We start from the raw sequence: 23499 nt of genomic DNA, 5'->3' as shown, positions 1-23499 counted from the left end.
AACAAAGAAAAAAAAAACACTCAAATTTGACTTATTTGATTCATTTAACTATACTGCCACAGTCGAAAAAAGAAATTTTGGCTTATTCAAAAAACAAGTCAGATTTAATGATTTCTCATAAACAATAACTACGAGTTCTCATACAAACACTTGAATTATAAGCAAAAACACAAACCAGTCAAGATCTAATTGACTCCATAATTCATAATGACAAAGAGAAGGAAGGATGGAATGTTTCATACTATTGGACACCGTCGGGTAAACTTAATTTATTAATAAAATGTGTGTATATATGGATATCATTAAGACTTCTCTATAGATAAAGTTTGTAGATTTGACATAAACCAAAATACACTTCACTAAAAACATAAACCAAAATACACTTTAAAAGATTGATTTATGTGAATGCAAATAGAGTGATGACAAGTCAAATTAATAAACCTCTTAATTGTAATCCATACACAAACCCAAATTATCCACATAACGTATAACTTGCTTTCATTTTATATAATCAAAGTAATAAACATAGTACAATTATTATTGGCCAAGGTACGTTACAATTTACAACATAGATCAAGAAATTACTTCACAATCACATTGAATTTATGTATATATATTGTCAAAAAATGAAATTTTTATTAGTTTTTGAAAATTTCCACATTCACCCTTCTCTTTAGTCATTTGCAAAGACCCACCAAACCCTAAAATGATACTCAAATTTCATTTTAGAATATTGCTAACATACAAAATTACATTGTAGCATAAGATAATATTGATGTTCTGTAAATGCACAACAATTAGTCATCTCTCTCTAATCTCTCTCACTCTATACCACAAATGAGGTGATAAGAACTATAAACCTAAGGAAATGCTTCTAGTTCCCTAACCATTGCAGTTAAGCTTTAGTTGGCAAATGAAGGAAGCTCCAAACAAGTAGTACTGAAGTTTCGGGCACAAAAACCCCACATTGAAGAACATTAAAGTTTAGTATTTCTAGACCTCCTCACAAGAGTCCAAACCCCTCTCTATATCTGTTAAAACACACCCACCTCCCAAAAACTCAAGTGATGAAGACGATGGAATGGCTAAGTGATGAAGACGAAGAGATGATGCCGCGTCTGCAGACGAAGAGGTGAAGAAGAGTCGAAGACGAGAGGAAATGAAGCAGAGTCAGACGAAGAAATAATTTTAACCTAATCGGTAAATTTTAAACCCGAACCGATTTCGGTTCGGTAACGCTGTTGTTACTAACCGGTCCAACCCGAACCGAATCGCGTCGGGTCGGTTTTTCACCCCTTATAATGAAGTTTACGCCCTGCTTTGCCTTCATCTCCGACCACGTTGCCTGGTCTCGGACGGCTCCGGCTTCTTCTCGACGATATTGTCGGCAGGACTTCGCTCACTGCATCTATAAATTCGGCGGCTCGTCCCTGAACACGGGCGGCGCGACTTTCCCTATCTTTTGACGCGGCGTCAGTACCGGTAAAATTTCCATAATCGAGTCCTCAGGGTCTGTTAGGTTTTTTTTTTTTTTTTTTTCCCTTCTAATTTCCCTTCTCATTTTATGAATTCTAGGTCCATTTAGATCAGAGTTTCTCTTAATTAATTTCTTCACAAACAAAACTAGGGTATCTCAAGGTGACACACTAGGGTGAATAAATCCCTTGTCCATAAGTTCCTCCAACTGCACTTTGAATTTCTTATGCTCAACGAGTGTCATTCGATAAGTTGCTTTACAGCGTGGTTGTCCTAGGTAGCAGATCTAATAGAAGTCCATTTATTGGTTGGAGGCATTGCAAGGAGATCTTTGGGGTAAATTTCTACAAAATCCCTTCACAACATGACATAGTCGATTCTAGGTGGCTCTTTATTGATGTCTACGGTGCTTGCCAAATATGATCAAATACCATGTGGCTACAGACACGTAGGCTTTACGAGTGGCAGTACCTTTAAACTAACAATAAACTAAAAAACGACAACCAACTAAGAAATTAACATGTTAACAGAAAGAGTCCAACGGGCAACGGCTATAAGTTAATGGGAAAAGCAGAAGCATAAGTGGGAAATGAGCAAGTACAGTGGTTTGATTTTTAGTATGTTTATAACTCACTAAAATATCGTATGGAGTGAAGCTTGTTTGTTTCAAATGAAAATTCTATGTTTTATTATATGATTTGTATCTTCTTTCATGGTTATTCAGGTGTGAAGTACCTCCTCTGTTGTAAGGGCTTGACTGGTGTGAAAGATGTCAAAATTGCGAGCACTCTGGAGAGCTTCTGTAAATACAACAAAAAAAGGTTATTTTAATAGGTGCTATATCTACCAGTTTCAGGTTAAGGATAATCTGTCTATGAATATTAATTAAGTATGCTTTACCCACTCAGTTACCTTCTCTAAACCTAAGTTGTGTATGCCACCTTGTACGACTGATGACAATTTATGGCCTTTTTTGGATTTTCATAGCTCTCGCTTGGAATGTTGAGGATTGGATACCACCTACTGAAAAATACATATTCAACTTCAATTCCAAGCAGGAAGTTAAGAAATGGCATTTATATTCAGATTCTGAATATGGAGGTATGTGTATTAGGCTACTTATCATTTATGTATTTCTATGTAACCCTATATGAGGGTTAGGAAAGGTATTTTGCTTTTTGATGTCAATTCAGGTTAACATCTTTCCCACCATTTCAGGTTTTGCATAGTATTTTTTAGGGCAAAATACACTTTTTTTTTAATGGATATGAGCCTCAGGGCAAAATACATTTTAAGTCCTTCAGACCTAGGGTGGTGTGTATCTGGTCTGTGAAGTTTCAAAAGATACGGTTTTACCTTTTTGAAAAATGGTTCTAAATGGTCACCGACTTAAGTTGGATGGGCTTAGGAGGACGAGATTCTTGACCCTTTAGAGAGGTTTTCTTGCCATCCTTTTTTTTCGGCACTTATTGGACCTCTCTTGTTAGTGAGTCTGTGGTTGATGTCCTTAGGAGGACTAAGATTCTTAAGAAAGTTAAGTTCTTTACTTGTCAAGGCCTTCAAGGATGAGTGAACACTTTGGATCAGTTGTTGAGGAGATTAACCTTGCCAGTTGGTCCTTCGTGTTTAAAAGGCGGGGAAAACTTGTGTAATTTGTACACCACCAAGAGGTTGAATGTTGCACAAGAGTGCAAAAAGAATAAAAAGAAATGAACTTATCTTCAAACACCCTACTATACCTTTCATTCCAAAGATGCCATAAAAGTGCACGAGTAGCACATCTTTGCAAGATTTTTCCATTTCCACAATAGCTGCTACCATTCAAGCCATCCATCGTCCAACCATCAATCTTCTTGGGGAGATAACTGTCCAACCTAAAAGTATAAAAATTCTACCCCACCCTTTGAAGGCGAACTCACAGCGTAAGTACAAATGGTCTTAGGTTTCAGCCTCTTTCTGACAAAGATGACACATGGAAGGAAGAGAGACCAACCAGGAAACTTCCTCTAGAGCGTGTCTCGAGTATTTAGGCTTCTATAAGCAAGGGACCAACGGAAAAACTGTCTTTTAGGAATTTTCGGTTTCCAATTAAGATTGACCATAGGGAAGCTAATTTTTGGGGCCCCTTGTAGTCAACTTAAGGAAAGTAGGCCCTTGTATTTTATTAGCTAAAATCAACTCAAGGAAAGTGGACCTTTATGTGCTTGGTTTTTGGTATAGCCTTATAGTCTTTCACTCTCTCAGTGGAATTATTTGTTTCTATTAGGGGAATAAAAAGAGAAGAAATACACTAGAGAAGAAATTGAGCTATTATTATATTTGAAAGAAGAAGATATTAAAATTTGGTTTCCTTTATTTGCTATTGCGAGGAGGGATCGGTTGCGGCACTGACGAGACTTGTCTATAGGGGGAAAAGGAGAGATGGATTGAGAGAGAGAGAGAGGAAGTCAGTCCTAAAAGATATGATTAAGTTAATATATTATGCCACATAAACAATGTACAATTAGCATGGTAATTGCCATAACACCTTTTCATTACTCAACTGATCGTCTGAAGAGTCATTCATTTAGAACTATTTTGAAATCTTTGGACTACAGATGTTCATTTTGAATGGTAAACAGTTCAAATATTTTATTAGCTAAAATCAGTTCTTTTAGAGGATACTAGACTTCTCAATAAGGCATAAAGCTAAAAACAAGTAATCTGATTACTTGTCATCAATAACTTATGACAAAAGTTATTTAAGGGTTAATTTTAATGAACTTTGGAATAAAATATTTAGTGTTTCTCATTTGATTGCTTCCAGGATTGTCATCAGCGTCATTGGAAATCAGTGAAACTGGAAATGAGCTTCGTGGTACTGTATAGCAGATTGTCTCTCTCATTTAAATACAAATTATCGCCTTGATGGTTGTTGGTATTGACCTATAATATATTTTCTCTCTCTCTCTAAACATATATTTCACCTGAAGTACTTACATTTATATATATTGCTCTATATTATATATTCTTTTCTGTCTGAAACATATATTTCACCTGAAGTACTGTTATCTATATACAACAACAAACAAGTTTTCATTGATAAATGAAAAGAAAAAGGAGAATTTCCTGAAGCACTGTTTTCAGCTTTTATGAGACCCAAGATTCTGACTTATAAGTGATTGGAGGGGTTTCCCGCACAAGTCTTTATACAAAATTGTAGTGTTCAGCTGTTTTGCTTATCAGGAAAATATCACTTCCTCTGCAATCCGTATCGCCAAATGCATTTCTACTAATTTATTTTGGGCTTATTTCCTTTTCATGTTTTTATTTTTTAAAATTTATATACTAAAGGAATATTCTTTGGGAATCTCTCCCTGGGCGTAAGTGGGAACTCAATTAGGTAAAAGTATTGTGGCTATTGATTAGAGTGCAGTTCAATTATTCTGGATGAGAAAACTTTTAAATTTAGGAACGAGTTGGATGAGTACATACTAATTACTAATTCAGTAGTAAGTTTGAGGAGTACACACTGTTTATTCTCTAATCGGGGAGGTCCAAGAAATATTTTTGTTTTAAAAAGCGGAAACAAGCCTCCTCATTAATAAAATGAAATGAGACTAATGCTCAAAGTACGAGATAATTATACTAAGAGAAAAGAAAAAGAGTAAAAGACAGACAAAATACAGCCAATCGAAGATACAGTAAAAAACAGAGAAACAAAGACAAAAATCAAAGTGACTATATTCATTTCTGAAGCACTAAGAGGTCCAAGAAATATTATAATGGTAAAAGTCAGCAACTATGGTTCAATATTTTGTTTCGACTATATTCATTTCAGAAGCACTAGGAAATTTGTCACTTGCTCTGTAGTCCGTCACATGGATTTCTACCAAACTTATTTTCAGGTTTATTAGTTACTACTTTTATTTATTGACCTTAATATAAATTCTGTAGGAGTTTTCTCTGGAAATCTCTCCTTGGATATAAGTGGGAACTCAAAATGGAACATAACCCGGAGTGGGTTTTGTGGAATGCGCTCCAAAAAGGTGAAATGTATTCTGAATTGTCTTTAGATCTATCTGTTTATTTATTTATTGGTATTCTATCTTTATCATCATTATTATAGAGATTTGCACCTGTAGATGCTGGCATGCACAGTTACAAGAATCATAAACCCTTCCTTGTGGTACGTGACTGTAGATATTTGGTTATATTATGATGTCATTTGGATGATGACAAACTTCTCAAGAAGGCCAAGTTTGTATTACGGTCCTTAGATATTCTCTAAATGGGAAGTATCGTGAATGTTATGAAAAGCTAGAAAGTTTGGGACTTCTAGGCGCGTAATTTGCACTCCATCCTTTCAATTTCTTTTTTATTTCTTCTTTTAGAAAGAAACAGAATTTCATGAAATTTACAGAAGGAAATATCAAGCTTCCCAACCACCATAGGTGGATTACAATAACGATCGCCAATTATAAATTGAAGTGGAAGGACTATACTCTTTAAAAGGGCGTGAAGTGAACATTTATACGAATTGAGAGCATTAAATAAAACCGTATCTATAAAGCCATCAAATGTGGAATGATCGAAGATTCAATCCGTTCCTTTTACTCTTACCCTCATCGACCTGGTTTCTTATTTCAACGGCATCATTGCCAAGATTTCATGTGTCAATTTCCGAAGACTTGAAAGGATTATATTCTACTACTTCTCTGTCTGCCTTATTCTTGGAAATGAAAAATAGGGTCTCATGACTTTCAGATTTTCTGATGGCTGGCTCAATCACCCTAGCTGGTAACTGGTTGAATTCTACTTCTCATCAAAGTGATGGATGGCTCAGTCGTAGATTCATTCAAAATCTGAAAAGTGTGAAGTCGGTGATTAAGGACTAAAACAAGACTAAAAGGAAAATGCTTGTGTTGAAAATAAGGGGCCAGTTGAGTGTTTATAGCTCCAGGGTATTTTGTAATTTATTGTACCTTTGTTTTATTTCCTTGTTTTTTTGGACTTATTGTGGCCTATATGTATTCTTCCCTTTGACTTTCCCAACCCAACTCTCCCAAGTTACTGAAGTTACCAAACACCCCTAACAGAGGTGGTGTGAGTTTTCTTTAAAGGCATTCATTGATTTATTAATTGTTTCAATTATGGAGTCAAATACCGATGCTCTTGATGCAATCTTGGCTCTTTGTAAAGAACTGCATCTTAAAAGGAAGCTGGAGATTCTTGTCCAATACTGGCTGAAACTAATTGAAGTTTATTCCAACTTATCTTTTTTTTTTTTTTTTTTTTTTTTTTTTTTTCGAAATAGAAATGAGTCTCTTCATTAATATAATGAAATGAGACTAATGCTCAAAGTACAAAAGAAATATACAAAGAGCTTAAATCTCTAAGGGAAATCCAAATACACGGACAAACGAAACGAGGACCAAGAACTTAACAAACTTCAAACAAGTCAGAGAAACAACCAAAACAGCAGCTGAAAAAATTCAATACAAATGCAATGCTGGGGAAGGAAACAAAAGTGCGCGAAAAAACCATAACCATGAAGGAAGTAATCTTTGAAAAGCTTTTCTTTTTCTTATAAGAAACAAACATTTCACTAATAAAATGAAATAAGGGGAAACTCCAAGCACCTAAAGGTGATTACAACAGAGCGTCAATTGGCAACTAAGACCGATAAGCTAAAGTTCTTAAAAGGGTGCCCAATTTTACACCAATAGAAAACCGTGGACAATACCATGTCAAAAAAAGAACTAAAAGATGAAAAAGAGTCTTGAAAAAGATGCCTATTACGCTCATCCCGTAAAGTCCAAAAGAAAGCCTGAAGAACAGCCAGCCAAATAACCTTCTTGCAACCATTAAACGACCCACCATAAGAGAGTTGAGATGTCCGAAATGTCATTAGACAAAGCAGTAGACCAACGAAAAGCCTCCAAAATGAGATCCCAAAATTGTCAAGCAAAAGGACACTGAATAAAAAGATGGGCAGGGGATTCAACATTAGCACAACACATCATACACCAAGAAGAGAAAGAGACATATAAGGCATATGACTGCTAAACTTTGAAAAGCTTGAAGAGGATGCATCTCAAGTGGACGAAACGAAAGAGCACTATCTCGAATCCAACCAACGAACATCTGATTTGTAAAGAAGGCTACATGAGCTGACAAACTACTACCAAACTTGAGGAGAAAACTTGTAAGCTTCAGTTGAAGAGGCAAGCCATTTGACAGGGTATCTTGTTGGAAAACCCTAAAGCACCCCTCTTCTAACCCTTCACTGCTTACACTTGTGCAAAAAGTCCATGAAGCCTTTGGAGGACACAAAATCTGCTGGGAATGATCAATTGAACACTAGACCGCAATCAGCTATAAACGATTTTAGATGATCTGGAATTCCAATCGGCTGCACTGATGGTGGGTAAATCGAACACTTATCATCGACATTCGATTCATCTTCCAATTCTTCATCAATCTGAAACAGGGCATTTAAGTCTGTTTCTAAGGGCTTCTTTGCAACTGCCCCTCATTTCCGTCTGTCTTTTCAAAGTGTTCATACTCTTCACTACTCACTCTGAGTGGAGAATCGAAAGTTGTCTTGCTCTTCTTTTTGGTTGGAATGACGGGAGTATGGCTTGTGGTACCTCTTAGGAATTTCCCCTTTGAGTTGGGCATGATGGTAGTAAAAGGTCAGCTACTATGTTTGGTTAAAGGTGGCCTTTATTTTTTAAGCAAAACTTTCAAAACTATGCTTGTACTTAGAGCTATTGTATTTTTTTACACTTGTTATTAATAGAAAAAGCCACTAAAAGACAAAAATCCATTACACTTGTTTTTTCTATTTTGCTATTTTTGACAATTTCTCTACTTTTATTCTCTTTGTATCTTTCTTTTATGAAACTTTTTTTTATATGGTTCTTGAACATTAGCCTCAAGTATATGCCTATCATACCACATCCTTTCAATTGATATATCAGTGTTATTTTCTTTTGACTTTGGTGCACCTATAGATTACTTTTTCTCTTGCATCTTTGCTCTTCGAATCTTCTTATACTCCCCCAAAGATTATTTAATTGTAGCGGAATTGGTTCCATTTCTTTTGAATCCCCTATGCTAAATATAATAATCCATAGTTGATCTCTCTCGTAAGAGGTTTTGGTTCTTATTATGACCACAGAAGTTAATTTATACTTCGTGTATTTCTTTAGTAAGTTTTCAAATGTATTTTATTGTTAAGACAGCAGAGAAATTTCCATTTTGTCTAGATTTCTGTTGTTTGCGTTTTTGATAATTCTTAATCTTCTATGTTCTCCAATTCAGTTTGATGGCTATTTTGATTTGGATTCGTATGATTCAATTGCAATGAAAGTTAAAGGAGATGGACGATGCTATATATCAACTGTAAGCTTCTTTTCCCATTTTTCTCTCAAGGAACTTGGATTGTAAAGGAAAAAAGATTTGATTTTATACCCAATGATGTAAATATCTTTCCTTCATTATTGAATTGAAAACTTTGAAGTATTTTAAGTTTTAACTGAACCTCTGCAAATTCCTTCGCAGATTTATACAGAGAATTGGGTGAACTCACCAGGACAGGAGGAAGATAATTCTTGGCAAGCATTTTTTCTAGCGCCTAAAGGTGATTGGTATATTGCCAAGGCAAGTGACCTTCCATATCAGCTTTTTATTTTTTGTGTGTGTTTTCAAAAAAAAACTTTAAAGAAACATTCCATTGCATGAATGAAATAGGGAAAACTGAAACTCCTAAAGGTGATTGCATGGAAGCTCTCCAATTGGGAAGAAAAAACAATAAACTACGATGAATAAAGGGATGTTTTGATTTACACCAAAGAAAAGATTTAGAAAAAACCAAATCCAAAAAACGAAAACATATAGACAATTTTCTTAAAAAGACGGCTCTTATGTTATCCCAAAAGAGTCCAGAAAAATGCACGCACAATAGCGAACCAAATTATCCGCACTAATAATAGAGGAGGTTCTATGGGATATGGGAAACGGAAACTATAGTTTACTGTTGGATGAGTGCTCCCACTTCAAATATTATAAAGAACGAAGCCTTCATGACATTCATGTTTTTTACAAGTTATATAGAGAGATGTATGTTCCATCCACTCTTTTAGGAAGAAACAGAGCAACCTAAACTCATTTAAGATAACGGACCACCCTTTTGCAGCAAACGAACAGTGAAGGAGAATATTGTCCAAGGTTTCTTCATTTTCCAACAAAAACAGCTAACTAAAGGGAAAACTGTCCACTGTTAAGCTCTCTCCTCTCTCCTCCTAACCCTTCCCCTTCCAAAATCCTAGCCACTCTTCCAGTCTGCCTCTGATTGTCACTGTCCACCGTTAATCTCTCCTCTTGTCTTGGGTTAATTGGTGATTTAATACGATTTATTAAACAAGCCTTTGGGATTTCATTCGTAAGAGTACCTCCTGAAGAAACTTCAGCTGCAATAAAACTTATTGAGGCTTGAAGGTGCCTTCAAATTCTTGTTGACGAAAAAAGCTTTTAATATCCTTTCCTTGGACATACAAAGATCAATTCCACTAATAGGCTTTTTATGAAATTCGTTCAACACAAGACCCTCTACCCTGTTTTTTGAAACCGACCAAAATGGAGTTTTGGCACCTCTGGAAAGGAATCTCAATGAAACAACTAGAGTGGTTAGAACTTTAATTTGAGGGAATAGGAATATAAGCCTGTGAAGGTAAGAAACAAAGAACGTTTTGTTGGCAATACTTCAAGTGCTTTCCATCTGACTCAATTGACAAAACTCTGAACAAAAGTAAAAACGATCCAACCAAGGGGAAATTCATCTATTGAGTATTGGACTTTTCATTTCATTCATCAATGAAATACCTTTGTCTCGTGTTTTGATAATATATTAAACATTGTGATTTGAGTAACATACAAGTCATATAATTTGATTTGATAATCTAAATGTAATTCATTTCTTGAATATTCAGATTCCTCTCGATCGATATTTACCAACATGGAGAGGGAATGTAATAGATGCAGAGTTGGAAATGAATCCATCTCGTATTGTTGGAATGTCTTTATCGGTTAATGCGGCTGGTCGCTTTCCTGGTGCTACATCTGGGCCTGGTGACTTTCAAGTCGAAATCGATTGGATCAAAGCCTTGAGAACTCAGTGAGTCAGTTTTGATTTTGTTACATATTAGAAATAAATAACTTAACTATGATCCCTTTTTAATCTCTGCTCCAATAAAAATGCAAATTTTTGTACCAAATTATTTTCAGAACTTTTGTAGTCTCGAATATGTAAAACACGTCCCATTTGGGTCTTTAGTCTTGGAATATATACATCAAACTTTACTTTATACATTTACTTTAAATTTGAAAATATACAAAGCATCAAGTAAAGCTCTAGAGAATCAAATTAAGAGTTGGCTTTGTGCAATATCGTTAGGCTCAGTTTTGGGATTTGAAAGAGTGATACTGTTTTGTAGCTGACATATATCCTCCCTTGTTGCTCGTTAATAGTGATTGCAGCATCCTGTGAACCAACACAACAACAAATAAATCGAATATCACATTATATTATATTAATTTCTGATCTATGTTTTGGGTTTAGTTTTCATTAAGTCATTTGGTCTTATTTTAAAGATGTTACTAACACATAATGTTTCCGTCAAAATGGCTAAAACCTTTTGTCTTTTTTCATAGTTTCAGCTGAACTGAAATCAATCTGAAGTGTTCATTCTTTCTCCTTCTCTTCTAGCTTTTGGTTGCTTCACAACCGTTATCAAAAAACCTTTATCAAATCTTTGATTATAGTTGTACAATTTCAAAAAGCTGGATTTCAAGAAAACACAAAACCTTTTTTGAAATCATGGATGCTTCCTTTACTTTCTAGACATGGATCCTTAACCTGTAGACAAATTAAATTAGAAAAATTAAAATAATTAAAATAATTAATACGAGCAAAGCAATAAAATAAAAATTTTAAACTCTGAAGCGAAATATAATATATTGATGATTTTAGTCACCTCGGCTTGAGCAAATCAATTAGCTCTTCTTTTCCCTTCTTCGAACTTGATACATCATGATTACCATATAACATAATTACATGTTTTAGAAATATTCAGAAATATAGAGAACAAACGAAGTAGAAGTAGTGTTTGTAAATAATTACCTGCGGAAAATTAGGTTGTCCAGAAGAGGGGTTAAACCTATAGGTGGATGAAGGAACAGGAGGAGGTTGTTGATTCGGGAGTCACTCCGGTAGGAGTAATAGTGGTAGTATCTCGTGCTCGAAAACTTCATAACATTACGCATATGTGCTCTACGATTCATTTTATCCATATTATAATCATTAGATTTTACTAAGAGTCGTCTTAGAACGTAATCCACTTCCCGACAAATCACATTGTAGGTTTAATTCTTCCTAATGCATGCGCAAGAATTTAAAAGTTCAAACCTAGACACTTCAAATTCAAATTTAAATGTATAGAAATCAAATTATTGTTAGACATTCATGTTTAGAAATCAAACTGTCACCAAAGTAGTCACTGCTCATGTGTGCTGCAATATGACAGATAAACTTCTTCCTTTTCAACCAAATCACGAATAAAATAAAAGCGAATATTAATGTGCTTTGTCTGGCTATGAAATGTCGGATTTTTCGTCATTTAGATTGTTGCTTTGTTGTCGCATAATATAACACTTGCTCCCTCTTGCTCATGTTGAAATTCTGTTAGCATTCTGCTTCCGAAGTTGATAAAGCAATAGTTGCTTGTTTCTTCGAGCTCCAAGTAATAACTACTAACCCTAAAGTGAAAACATTCGATGAAACACTTCGCCTATCATCCATTAAAACATTCGCTCCAAGCAATAGTTGCTTTTTTCTTCGAGCTCCAAGCAATAGTTGCTTGTAATCTATCAAAGTTTACATTAATAATAAAAGTTGACTCTCCATTAAAATTATTAATATTTATTAGTGAAAAAGAGAACAATAAATGTTGTTCTTTTCTTACCTTTAGATTTCTGTTCCAATTATCTTTGAAGCACATCATCTTGCTCTAACAATTTTCTTTAAACTTAAAGTCAACCTTATCATTTTCAAAAACTCAAACCCATCAAACCATAATTTTTTTTTTAATATTACCTTTTATGTATTCAATTTATGAACGAATAGTCTTTCATGCTAACTAATTTTCCTACCATAGGAACCACAATATCTTCCTTTTCGGTGTCCCTAAAACATGTGTATAATAACATTCCAATGCTTTGTGTTTGGGTTATAAAAAAAAATCAACCAAATCAATCACTCATGGATCAAAAAATTTAAAAAAATAAATTACAAATTAATCGTACAAGTAGAATAGAACAAACACACAATTCAATTTGAATATTATTTATATGTTATATTAATATGAATTATAGTAGTGCTCTACTAACTCATAAGTAAATAATTAAATGGGAAAGTAGAAAATTAACAGCCATTCATCATAAGCATTCCAATATAAAGAACTTACCCTCCTTGATCACTTCCATTGCAACGGGAAAATATAAGACAATCGACTCCAAATCTCGTGGTACTTGTTTTGAACTCATTCCCATCTAAGACAAATAAATTTATGTCAAATTATACCTATTCAAGTGAATTAACTAAAAGTGTATTCAATTTATTGAAAGCTAAAAAGTGAAAGAGTGCATAAATTGACCAATAGTGTTGGGCATTTTCCGTTTTGAAGAATAACCAAGAGACAGACATTTTATTTGGGCACATCCCACCACCGTTGTCTGCATTTATGAAAAGTTAGCCAAATAACACATATGAGAACTTTACAAATTACATTTTTTTCAAAAATGCAAAAAAAAGATGTAAGTGTTTGATTGAATAGCTGTTTTATCCCTATATTAATTAGATAACGAGCTTGTAATGGAAATTAGTTGCAAATCTTGAAAGAAACTCGACCAATAAAGGAATTATATATTTGCTTCACATTATTTACATATAATTACATTACCTTCAATTAGCAACATTCTACTACCATCCCTTTCGTTTATCAACATGTCAATGTTAATATATGTAGCCCCATTGCAGGCCTAAACAAGAAATTAATTAACATCAAACAATTGAAATTAAAGAAACTCTAAAGTAATTTCACTCAATCATAGACAAATTCTCAATACCTCATCTAAAGAATTATCCGAGAGCTCTGCAATAGCCGTTGATGAAAGAGAGAGATATGTAGAACATATCAAATTTAGAAATATTATGAAGTAAAAAACAGAGAACGATAAAAAAATTATTAGAAAAAAAAAACCCAATAATTTTACCTCACAAAGCCCACTTATGGCTTTTTGCATTTGAATGTAGAAATTTTGGATGAACTCTAACATGATCTATACAGCTACAACATAAAACTTAATTAATGTCAAAATTAAGTTTGTTACATTTAATCAATCACTAAGCTACAACTGGATTTATCAATCAATCTATAGAAGTTGAAAATTTCATTCTCTTAAACAACATTGTTGATCAACAAATGAAGCATTGGAAAACAGAGAAATAGTTGCTGTTCTAATACCTGAACCCGAAATAGGATCGTGATTAAAATTTACTTCATAATCCCCTGCTTTCCAAAACTGTCTACAACTTTTAATCTACGGATTATCCTCATTATCATCTTCCAAATCCTCCATCGGGAACATGCGATAGGAAGAGGCTCGAGTACCGAACCAGGGATCGCTTGAACAAGAAGCGGAATGTGATTGAGTTTTACACAACTTCAGAATCGAAACAGAATCCACTTCCTCACTCAAACTACCGTTTCCGATTTCCAATTTCCCATCCGTACTTCCTCTTTAGATGAGAGTGGTTAATAGAATCGGAAAACGAAACGTCACTCTCATCACTAAAGACCAAACAGGAAGCGGAACCATTAATGCCGATTGAAAGAGTATTGGGGGATTGGCCGCCATTAACGTCGATTGCGTCTGCGATTACAGAGGTGTTGAGATTGTCGATTAGGGAAGAATCCATGAAGAAAGAAGAAACAGAATCGGGAGTTTTCGAGGTTTGGAAAGTAAAATTGGCGCGAAGAAGATTGAGAAAAAACGAAGAGAATTGGTAGAAATGCGACTCTTTCGTTTATTTAAGGGCTCATCATATCATTTTGGCGCAAAACCCTTTTCGTAACGTAGGGAAAAAAAAGAAAGGAAAATTACGTTTTTAGTCCAAAAACATATTTTATTTGTGTAATTACGTTAATCTCCTAAAATCTTAACATTTGAAAAATGTTTATTTTGTTATTGTGGATTTCTATATTTGGATTATTAGGTTATGTATTCATCACATTAATTTTAAATTTGATAAATAATTACAAAAATTTTATTAATTTATTTTATAAATATTTTTATGCCAACGTGATTCAACACACCATTAGATTGATAGGTCTCTAGAGTCGGTTGCTAAAAGTTCACTAATAGAGTCACTAGAAGTGGTAACGAGGATTGGCTGGCGACGGTCTTTGGATGTGATGTTCGAAAGTTGCTGGACGAACCTCCTAACACTTAAAATGAACACCAAACTTTACTCTTAGCCCCAAATACATTTTAATGAATAAAACAAAAATTATTACTTTTAATATCGATAGTTCGATTATTAGCTCTATAATGATTAAAACTTAAAAACAATATTACAAAAAATAATAATAAAACTCAAACAGGGAAGAAAATCCAAAACCAAAATAGACTTCAACGTTAAAAAATATAATTATGGGAAGAAAAAAAAGAGAATTAAAAGAAAAGTAAAAACTTGGATTAAACTTAAGCATAAGCTTAAAAATACAAAATAATTGGAAAAAAAATTGGAATTAAGCAATTAATTTGGTACCTCCGGTCGGGGTAGAGAAATATTAGGGGGGAAAACGGAGCATGGTTCGGTTGAGCGAACATGAAGAGCAGTGGCAATAACAACAGTCTCGACGGTGAAGATCCACAACAAAAACAGAGCACAATCTCATCAACTCTCGATTCCAGATTCAGTCAGACCCTCAGAAATGTACAAGGGTAACAATCTCAATTCCCATTAATTCTTGTTTCCAAATCTCTGATTTTTCTTCCCTCTCTCTTTCATTTTCATTGGATTTCAACCCCCACTTCCCCAACTAAGATTTTGATCTCCAATTGCCTTGTTTTTCTCTTTTAATTTATCGGGTAGCTCAATTAATTCCACACATTCTTCGTGGGCGTTGGTTCCAGTTCCTCAATTCTGTAAGCTTTTGATCCTCAGAGTTTGATTGTTGAGGAAACTTTTGTGGGTTTTGTAGATCTTGTTATATGAGCTCTGGCTTACTTAGATACGATCTGGGTTTGATGCCGTTTTGCGTTTGGTTTCTGGGAAATGTGTTGGAGCTCTGCAGTTGGAAATTTGTATTGCCGGTTTATTAAAATATTTATTGGGGGATAAGAACAGTGGGAATTGTCCGAGCCTCTACACTTGTGGTTGGTAATTTAAATCAGATACTAATTACTTTGAATTTTGATTCATGGAAGCCGGATAAGCATCTTGTTGTTAGTTTGTAAGTGCTCCAATTCTTCAAAATTTACCTGGTGGAGTCTATCTTGTTATTGATTATGTCTCTTATGCTAGAATTGACTGTTGTCTCTTAAAGATAAATTTTTTTCACTAAAAAGTGTTTTTATGGCTTCCATAGTTTGTAGATGCTGCTAATAGATCCCATGGCCAGGTTACTGAGGAACATATTTTCTTTGCTTATCACATTCTATGAACCTGAGATTTTGATTTTATTGTTATATTTTTCTTCTTAAATTCTTAATCATACATCTGGATCTCTGATGCAGGCTACTTAAAGGCCGTAGTATTCCTGGTAAAGTATTGCTAACTAGAAGATCAGATGTACTCAGCCCATCAAATGTATCAGATAAATCATTGAATTATTCAAGGAGCTTTTCGGATATCGATACTGGTACAAGCAATCGCATTGCCCAATCTGAGGAGGTGAGACTGATTTGAAAATTTTTATATTACTTGAGTTATAACTTATTTTTAGATGGCAAAATGCATTATAGTGAAACTCTCTCTTTCAATGTAGGAAGATGTTCAGATTATAAAAAATAATACAATTCTTAATAAGTCAAAATCATCGACCTCTAACACTGAGGATCTTACTAAAGAAGTCGAAAAGCCAATAATGGGTGCTAGAGCAACAGATTCTGCAAGGGTCATGAAGTTCACAAAGCTGCTCTCAGGGACAACAATCATATTAGGTATGCATATGTATTGTTTGAAATAATCCTCCCTCATCTAGAAGTCACAGATACCTATGCACCTTTGAAAGTTGGTTACAGGAACAGGAAATGCATAGTGGTCTTATATTTTTATTGTTACAACCTGTCGTAGATGAAATGCATTAGGCTAACAGCTCTAAAAAGTAATTTCTTATTAGTTTTGCTGGTGAAACACATGGATGTAACCTTGCTCCCTTTTTTTTCTTTCTATGTAGACAAGTTGCGAGAGTTGGCTTGGAGTGGCATTCCACCTTATATGCGTCCAAATATATGGAGGCTTCTTTTGGTAAGTTGGATTATTTAGGGATTTTGACTTAATTTCTGGTCGCTTGATAAAAAGTAGTCTATTTCCCTTGCCCTTCAGTTTTCTTTTGAAAGAATGAGTTGCTCTATGTTTATTTATACTTACAGGCACAGATAGCTTTGAAAAACTGTAGCTTATAATATATATATGTAATATTATTTTCCCCCCTTTTCCCTGAGAAACTGACCTTTTCATCGAATTTGTGAAAAATTGTGCCATACCTTAAACGGTAACTAGCTCCCATAGAATGAAGAACCCGACAACATTAAGAATAAGAAACTAAATCATCCTTCCCAAAGAGTGTTTTTTCCCCTTCAAAGTGATCTCTCTCGTAAATTAAAAAGAAGTTAAAGAACTTTAAAACTCAAAATAGAGGTCTCGTTCTTTTCTAAAATTTGGATGGAAAGGAATCATCAAATATTACAGTTGTTTTCTCAACATTTTCCATCCATCTTTGACTCAGCTCGGTTAAATTCTTCTTCTTGGTGCTTTGCTATCTCTCCAAGAAATTTTATGGCCATTCCAAAGAACAGCCTTTTAAGAACCACTTTTACACCATAATGAGTTATTATCAATCTTCCCTTTATTGTAAATTTCTTCAGAAATTAAAATTTCCTACTCTCAAATTTGTTTTCAATGTTTTCCTTTTTGCATATTTCTTTTTCTTACTGCTCATACTGGAGTCAAATATCATTGGCTTCTTATAATCTATATGTGATTACCCCATTGTGAGTGCTTTGTTTGCTTTTTTAAGAACCAAACCCTCCAAACTCAAAATAAAAAAGATACTCTCGAACTTTCCTCGCCTCACCTTACCATTTGTTTTTGTTTGTTGGGGGATATTGCAGTGCAACTTAGTGTTGCACTCATTGTTTGTTGTTAAATAAATATGGGTTGAAAATTTTAACAAAATACAATAAGCCGTTATTACTATTAATTGGAAGAAAATGACATTGTTGGGGTTCAAATATCTTTACCTCTTGCTTTGGCACCCTGATAGATGACCACTAATCCCAAAACAAGACCTGGAAAAATCCATTGGAAAAGCATTATCCTTGCATTTTTGTTAATACTATATGTGAATTTATGTTCATCTTGTTAACTTCTCTGACTCTTTTAAGGTCCCCTTTGAAAAACATATGCCTTTGTCTTCTAATTTTTTTGAAATTACCTAGAAAAGTGAGTCTAGTTGACATAAATGCCAATTTTGCTACATGTGAAAAAGAATTAAACCAACAAGATTAACTGCCAGTTTAAACCTTGATTCAGGTTTGCTGAGGTTGGATGAATGGCTGAATTTGGATGTTTTCTTGAAAGAATGAAACCATTTATTGTCTATGACTGAATATGCAGTGTAATAAGAGTTTTTATTATCTAATGTACTATTTTTTTGGAAAGAAGAAATCGAATGTGTGAAAATGATTTGAGATGAAAGAAACGCCTATTGAATGAAGAATTACTTTATACAAATAAAATTATGGCGGATGTTAGACATCGGGGTTTAATTAGTATAAGAGTGAATGAATGTGATATGGGGTGGTATATGGGATAGGTAGGTTATATTAGAAGGAAGTGTAGTAGTCAAAATTAGGAGGATAAATATAGCATGTTTTAGAAGATCATACGGAAGGAAAATATTCAGAGTTGTGGGAGAGAGAGTCCTCTTAAGTAAGTTTCCAACCTTAGCATTATTCTTTCTACTCTATGCAAAGAACCTTGTATTTTCTTCCTTCCTACTGTTTTTTTGGTTCCTCACAAAAGGGTATCACAACAACTATTCTGACCATGTAAGACAGTACCTGAAACATGATTGGATGGATTGGAGGCAAAAATTTAAGCTACTTTAAATTATTGATTGGCAATAAGAAATGAAAAAGATGAAAGGGATGGAATAAGCCGTGATTTGTCAACTTCAATGAAAGGTAACACAAACACTGCATAATGGCTGAAGTGTCTAGGTGTCGGTCAATTTAGGAAAATAGCATGCATGAGTACTGTTAACTGTGGAGGGTTATCAGTTTGAGGCTGTATAAAATACAAGATCCAAATAATCGTCAATATACTGATAGGTATTTTTATAGATAATACTTCCAAAGGGAGGTTACAGACCAATGCACGTTATAAATTGTCTGTTGGTCTATTTCAGAAATCAGAAGGCAATCTACCTTTCATACGGTTACAGCAGTTACACTCAGATTCCTTCTATTCTCCTTTAATAACATCTTCTTGTCCACTTATATCTTGAATCACATCCTAACGAACTATTTTCAAGAGTTACAATCCTATATTATTAATTACTATATTGTAGAAGTTACATTCCTCTTCTTTACCCTTCCCAGAGTACACTTTCACAAAATTGGTGGTCTGACAAAGACCTTTACTTTTCAACATTCTATTGTTCTTTCTATTATACGTATCATAGGATAGTTCTTGAAGCATTTGACAGTAAGTCTTTAACTTTACCTTGCAACCATTTTTTCTCGAGGAACGGTAGTGAAACTGAATATAAGCTGTTGACTGAATAAAGAATTAGTAGGACAGGTGTTGGGGGTAAATAATGCTGGAATTTCTTATGAATTCTTCAGAAACTGTAGTGGGTGGCATGTAAGCTGTCTGGTTTTCTTTAAAAAGGGATTCTTTCGAGAGTTCAAAGTAATTAACAAGTGAGGAATTATGGTTATTTTTACTTGAGACCTATTTGGTAAATGGAAAGTTTGTCTTTTTGGGCTTTTGTTCCAGATTGAATTTCAAAGATCTTATTGTCTTGATTGATCCACATCCAAAGCACTCAAGATGTCAAGTTGCAAGTTTTACCTTTGTTGGAAGTCTCTTCGGTCGGAAGAATTTTTTTCCTCATAAATTATTGTTCCAATTAGTTTTTGAAGGACTGTTCTCTTATTTCTTACATTTTATTAGTTGCTTTTTATCATTTTATCATCTTCCCTTTTTGTTTCTTTGTATTTGGAGCGTTGCGTTTCTGTAGTAAGCCATTGAACAGAGGAACCAATTTGTTATGTTGGCGTTGTTTTTCTGGTCCCTTACAAACTTATTAAGTTTGTATAAGTTTGTATAAGTTTGTATAAGGGAACATATTACAGAGACTTGCCTAACTTCATCTTTAACTAACTCTGAACTTGTCTGATAGAATCCTTTAGTTGCTTGTCCACAATTTAAATATGCACTGACAACAGGGCTATGCACCACCTAATTCAGATAGAAAGGAGGGAGTTCTACGAAGAAAGAGGCTTGAGTATCTTGACAGCGTTGCACAGTTCTATGACATTCCTGATACTGAACGTTCTGATGATGAGATAAACATGCTTCGCCAGGTAATGCCTGTCAAGTTAGTGCCGAGCTTCAATGTCATTCTCTAGTTCTACCAATCCTTGAAAGTTGTTTTCCTTGTTAGATTGCCGTTGATTGTCCTAGAACTGTACCTGATGTTGCTTTCTTTCAACAAGCACAAGTTCAGAAATCTTTGGAGCGTATTCTCTATACTTGGTAAGACATTATCCTTGCCTTCCATTGTCACTTGTCATTATATCTGCTTTTTATATCAAGTCGCAAATATCTTTGTTTTTTATTATTTTTATTTATATATTATTGTTATTATTATTATTTTTATTATCGTCGTCGTCATCATTATTATGAGTGGATATCTTTTTCAGAGCATGATATCGAATACTCATCTACATTTTGAAAATTTAACTAATAATTTCATTGTAGCCTGAAGTTACATACAAAGGATTAAATTTTTTGTTTTTATTTTTATTTTTTGTATGCATAGTCCATTTCCTCATTAGAAGCTTATAAAAATCTCTTCAATGGGAATCAATTACAGAAGGATACAATTACAAATATAACCTAGTTTTTTTATGTGGTCAAAAGTTTCATGCGAAGTATCAGTCTAGTTATTTATTTGCACATCAAGAGTACATTTTCCTATTAGGAACCTCGGACACTTTGTTATTTATTGGTGTAAAATATTTTAAGTCACTGACCAAGCTGTGGTCATTGCACGACATGGTTATTGATGTGTAAAGCGATGCTGTCTGAAATCAGCATTATATCAAATTTACTCAATTATTTTCAACCCAGGGCTATTCGGCATCCTGCAAGTGGATACGTTCAGGGAATAAATGATCTTGCCACTCCATTTTTAGTTGTTTTCTTGTCCGAATACTTAGAAGGTGGGGTTGAGAAATGGTCGATCTCTGATCTATCTCCTGACAAGATCACAAACATTGAGGCAGATTGCTACTGGTGTCTATCTAAATTACTTGATGGTATGCAAGATCATTACACGTTTGCACAACCGGGAATTCAGAGACTTGTATTTAAGTTGAAGGAACTGGTTAGGAGGATTGATGGTAATCTCTCTTTCTGACCTTGAGTCTTATGTAGAAGTCATTTGTTTGAGTTTTCTATTCTTTGACTGATCTCTCTTACAACCTATGGAATTGAATATGGTAAGCCGCTTATTTAACCAATCATGCGTACTTCTTAATTTGGCCAGAACCTGTTTCAAGACACATGGAGGAGCAGGGTCTGGAGTTTCTTCAATTTGCTTTTCGGTGGTTCAACTGTCTTTTGATTCGCGAGGTACTCCAAGACATTTGTATATATACTACTGTATTTTTCTTCCAGTTACTTCTTTTAGGAATGGATTAAAACCTAATCACGTTCTGTATTTAAGACAGTTCAATGAATATGGAATGGTAAATAGAAACTGCCAAGAGTATTTGAGTACTTCGTTCTCTCACCAGTTCAATGATGGTCTTGTTTTGTTCCATCAGATTCCTTTCCATCTTGTTACCCGGTTATGGGATACTTATCTTGCGGAAGGGGATTCATTGCCAGATTTCCTTGTCTACATATTTGCCAGTTTTCTTTTGACGGTAAGGACATCAAATGTATTTTCCTCTGACATGTTAGACCCAGGAAGGTGTAATGTACCTGGTTAAGAATATTATATTAGTATGATATTTGTGAATAAGGGTAATTAGATAGAAGCAAGTTAGTGAATCAAGGGAAAGATGTTTTTTTTTAAACGGAGACAACCTTCTTTGTTAATGTAAATTCAAAGTACAAGAGAATTATATAGTGAGAATAATAGAGAAGGCTTTTTTTTTTTTTTCCTTTTTGGAAGGGAGGGGGTTCAAAGTGCCTTTATTTATACTTTGAGTTATTTTGTAGTTGTCCCTTTGTATTTCAATATATTCCACATTTTAATTCTAGTTAAGAGGTATTCTAACAAAAGGAGGACATTTGTTTTGATATTTCGATGTGACAAGTGTTTAAAAATTCTGAACTCTCTAGGTAACTCTTCAACAATGGAAAAATGAAATGAAGGACAATATCAAGTTTACCTACTAGAGTTCCTGTTTAAATTTTTCAGTGTAGTTCTTGTTTCTGCTATAACATTGGCTTGGGATGCCAAGAACTTAAAAAGGTTCTTTCTACCTTCTTTTCAGTGGTCTGAACAGTTGCAGAAACTTGATTTTCAAGAATTGGTGATGTTTCTCCAGCATGTTCCAACTCAAAATTGGACTCATCAAGAGCTTGAGATGGTGCTTTCAAGAGCATACATGTGGCACAGTATGTTCAACAATTCTCCCAGACACCTTGTTAGTTGATTGGGATTTGTTAAACTCACTTACACTTGGAAGGTTCACCAAATTTTCCCTCCTTTTCTTTCTTGAATGAGGTTTCTGCTGCTCTGTTTGTACAAGGAAACGATTCAAATGTTCTGCCATGTATCATCCATTATATCGTTTGTATTTTCTGGCCAATTATTTGTAGATTCACTTTATATATTTCGACGGAGTAAAAGTACGTTCTAATGAAGTTCTCTGCTGAAAAGGTGGATGGATGGTTGATCTTGACATACTTGCATATATTTTCTATTTTGTTTGAGAGGTTTTTGGCCATTCGAGATGGTCCAGTGATCAAAATATCATTTTGGTCCTTGTTCATTATTTTATTCCTTATACCATTCAAAAATCTTAAATTTAGCCCTTAAAAATTAACTTTGATTTACCATAAAGATATATTTTCAAAGATAGTACACCGAGCTAACTTGTTTACAAAAAAACAAAACTTTTACTTTTTATCTGTGATAGATTGCAATAGATTCAAATAAAAATCGTTTTAGTGATAAATGTTGATAGATGTTTATCAAATCTAACATGAGCTATCACTAATGGTAATCAAAATTTTGTTATATTTATAAACATTTTCAACCTTTTTGTCCTACATCTAAATTCTAAAATTTTATTTGTAATAGTTTAACCTTGTATTTATACTTTTAAATTTGTAACAATTTATTATTATACTTTCAAATTTGTAATAATTTTTTTCAAATTTTACTAACTGGTTTACGGTGGGCATTTTAGGTTTCTATTGTATCAATCTATCCTCGTTTAATT

General features: G+C 34.1%; 2 protein-coding genes and 1 long non-coding RNA gene across 11 annotated transcripts; 2 read left to right on the top strand and 1 right to left on the bottom strand.

Moving 5' to 3' along the window:
* Positions 1-620: 620 nt before the first annotated feature.
* LOC103494604 (probable complex I intermediate-associated protein 30) lies at positions 621-10826 on the top strand. 7 transcript variants are annotated; one of them, XM_051087365.1, is made up of 10 exons: positions 621-1482; positions 1740-1812; positions 2201-2297; positions 2464-2577; positions 4283-4333; positions 5413-5504; positions 5585-5644; positions 8785-8865; positions 9025-9123; positions 10452-10826. In XM_051087365.1, exons 3-10 carry the CDS (start codon positions 2246-2248, stop codon positions 10638-10640), a joined length of 738 nt encoding a protein of 245 aa, XP_050943322.1. In that variant the 5' UTR covers positions 621-1482; positions 1740-1812; positions 2201-2245; the 3' UTR covers positions 10641-10826. The 7 variants fall into 7 exon arrangements, with proteins under 7 accessions (XP_050943322.1, XP_050943320.1, XP_050943321.1 ...); XM_051087363.1 differs by having other exon boundaries at positions 1628-1812; XM_051087364.1 differs by having other exon boundaries at positions 1576-1812.
* Positions 10531-14652, bottom strand: LOC103494605 (uncharacterized). 3 transcript variants are annotated; one of them, XR_007822266.1, is made up of 9 exons: positions 14043-14652; positions 13792-13865; positions 13645-13670; positions 13479-13557; positions 12984-13251; positions 11642-12384; positions 11496-11540; positions 11326-11377; positions 10531-11002 (listed from the first exon to the last, which is right to left on the bottom strand). It is a non-coding gene; the product is annotated as an uncharacterized LOC103494605 (long non-coding RNA). The 3 variants fall into 3 exon arrangements; XR_007822267.1 differs by having other exon boundaries at positions 11496-12276; positions 12984-13068; positions 13173-13251; XR_007822265.1 differs by having other exon boundaries at positions 11496-12276.
* Positions 14653-15341: 689 nt separating this feature from the next.
* Positions 15342-22956, top strand: LOC103494602 (uncharacterized). Its single transcript, XM_008455859.3, has 10 exons — positions 15342-15525; positions 16321-16477; positions 16572-16746; positions 16983-17053; positions 20263-20400; positions 20481-20572; positions 21170-21441; positions 21588-21673; positions 21868-21969; positions 22546-22956. The coding sequence occupies exons 1-10, from the start codon at positions 15410-15412 to the stop codon at positions 22705-22707; spliced, it is 1371 nt and encodes a 456-aa protein (XP_008454081.1). The 5' UTR covers positions 15342-15409; the 3' UTR covers positions 22708-22956.
* The last annotated feature ends 543 nt before the right edge of the window (positions 22957-23499 follow it).

This window comes from Cucumis melo, chromosome 7 (genome assembly GCF_025177605.1).
Source record: "Cucumis melo cultivar AY chromosome 7, USDA_Cmelo_AY_1.0, whole genome shotgun sequence".
Taxonomy (NCBI): domain Eukaryota; kingdom Viridiplantae; phylum Streptophyta; class Magnoliopsida; order Cucurbitales; family Cucurbitaceae; genus Cucumis; species Cucumis melo.
The sequence above is the reverse complement of the archived record's forward strand: the minus strand, read 5'-3'. Positions and strand labels throughout refer to the sequence as shown.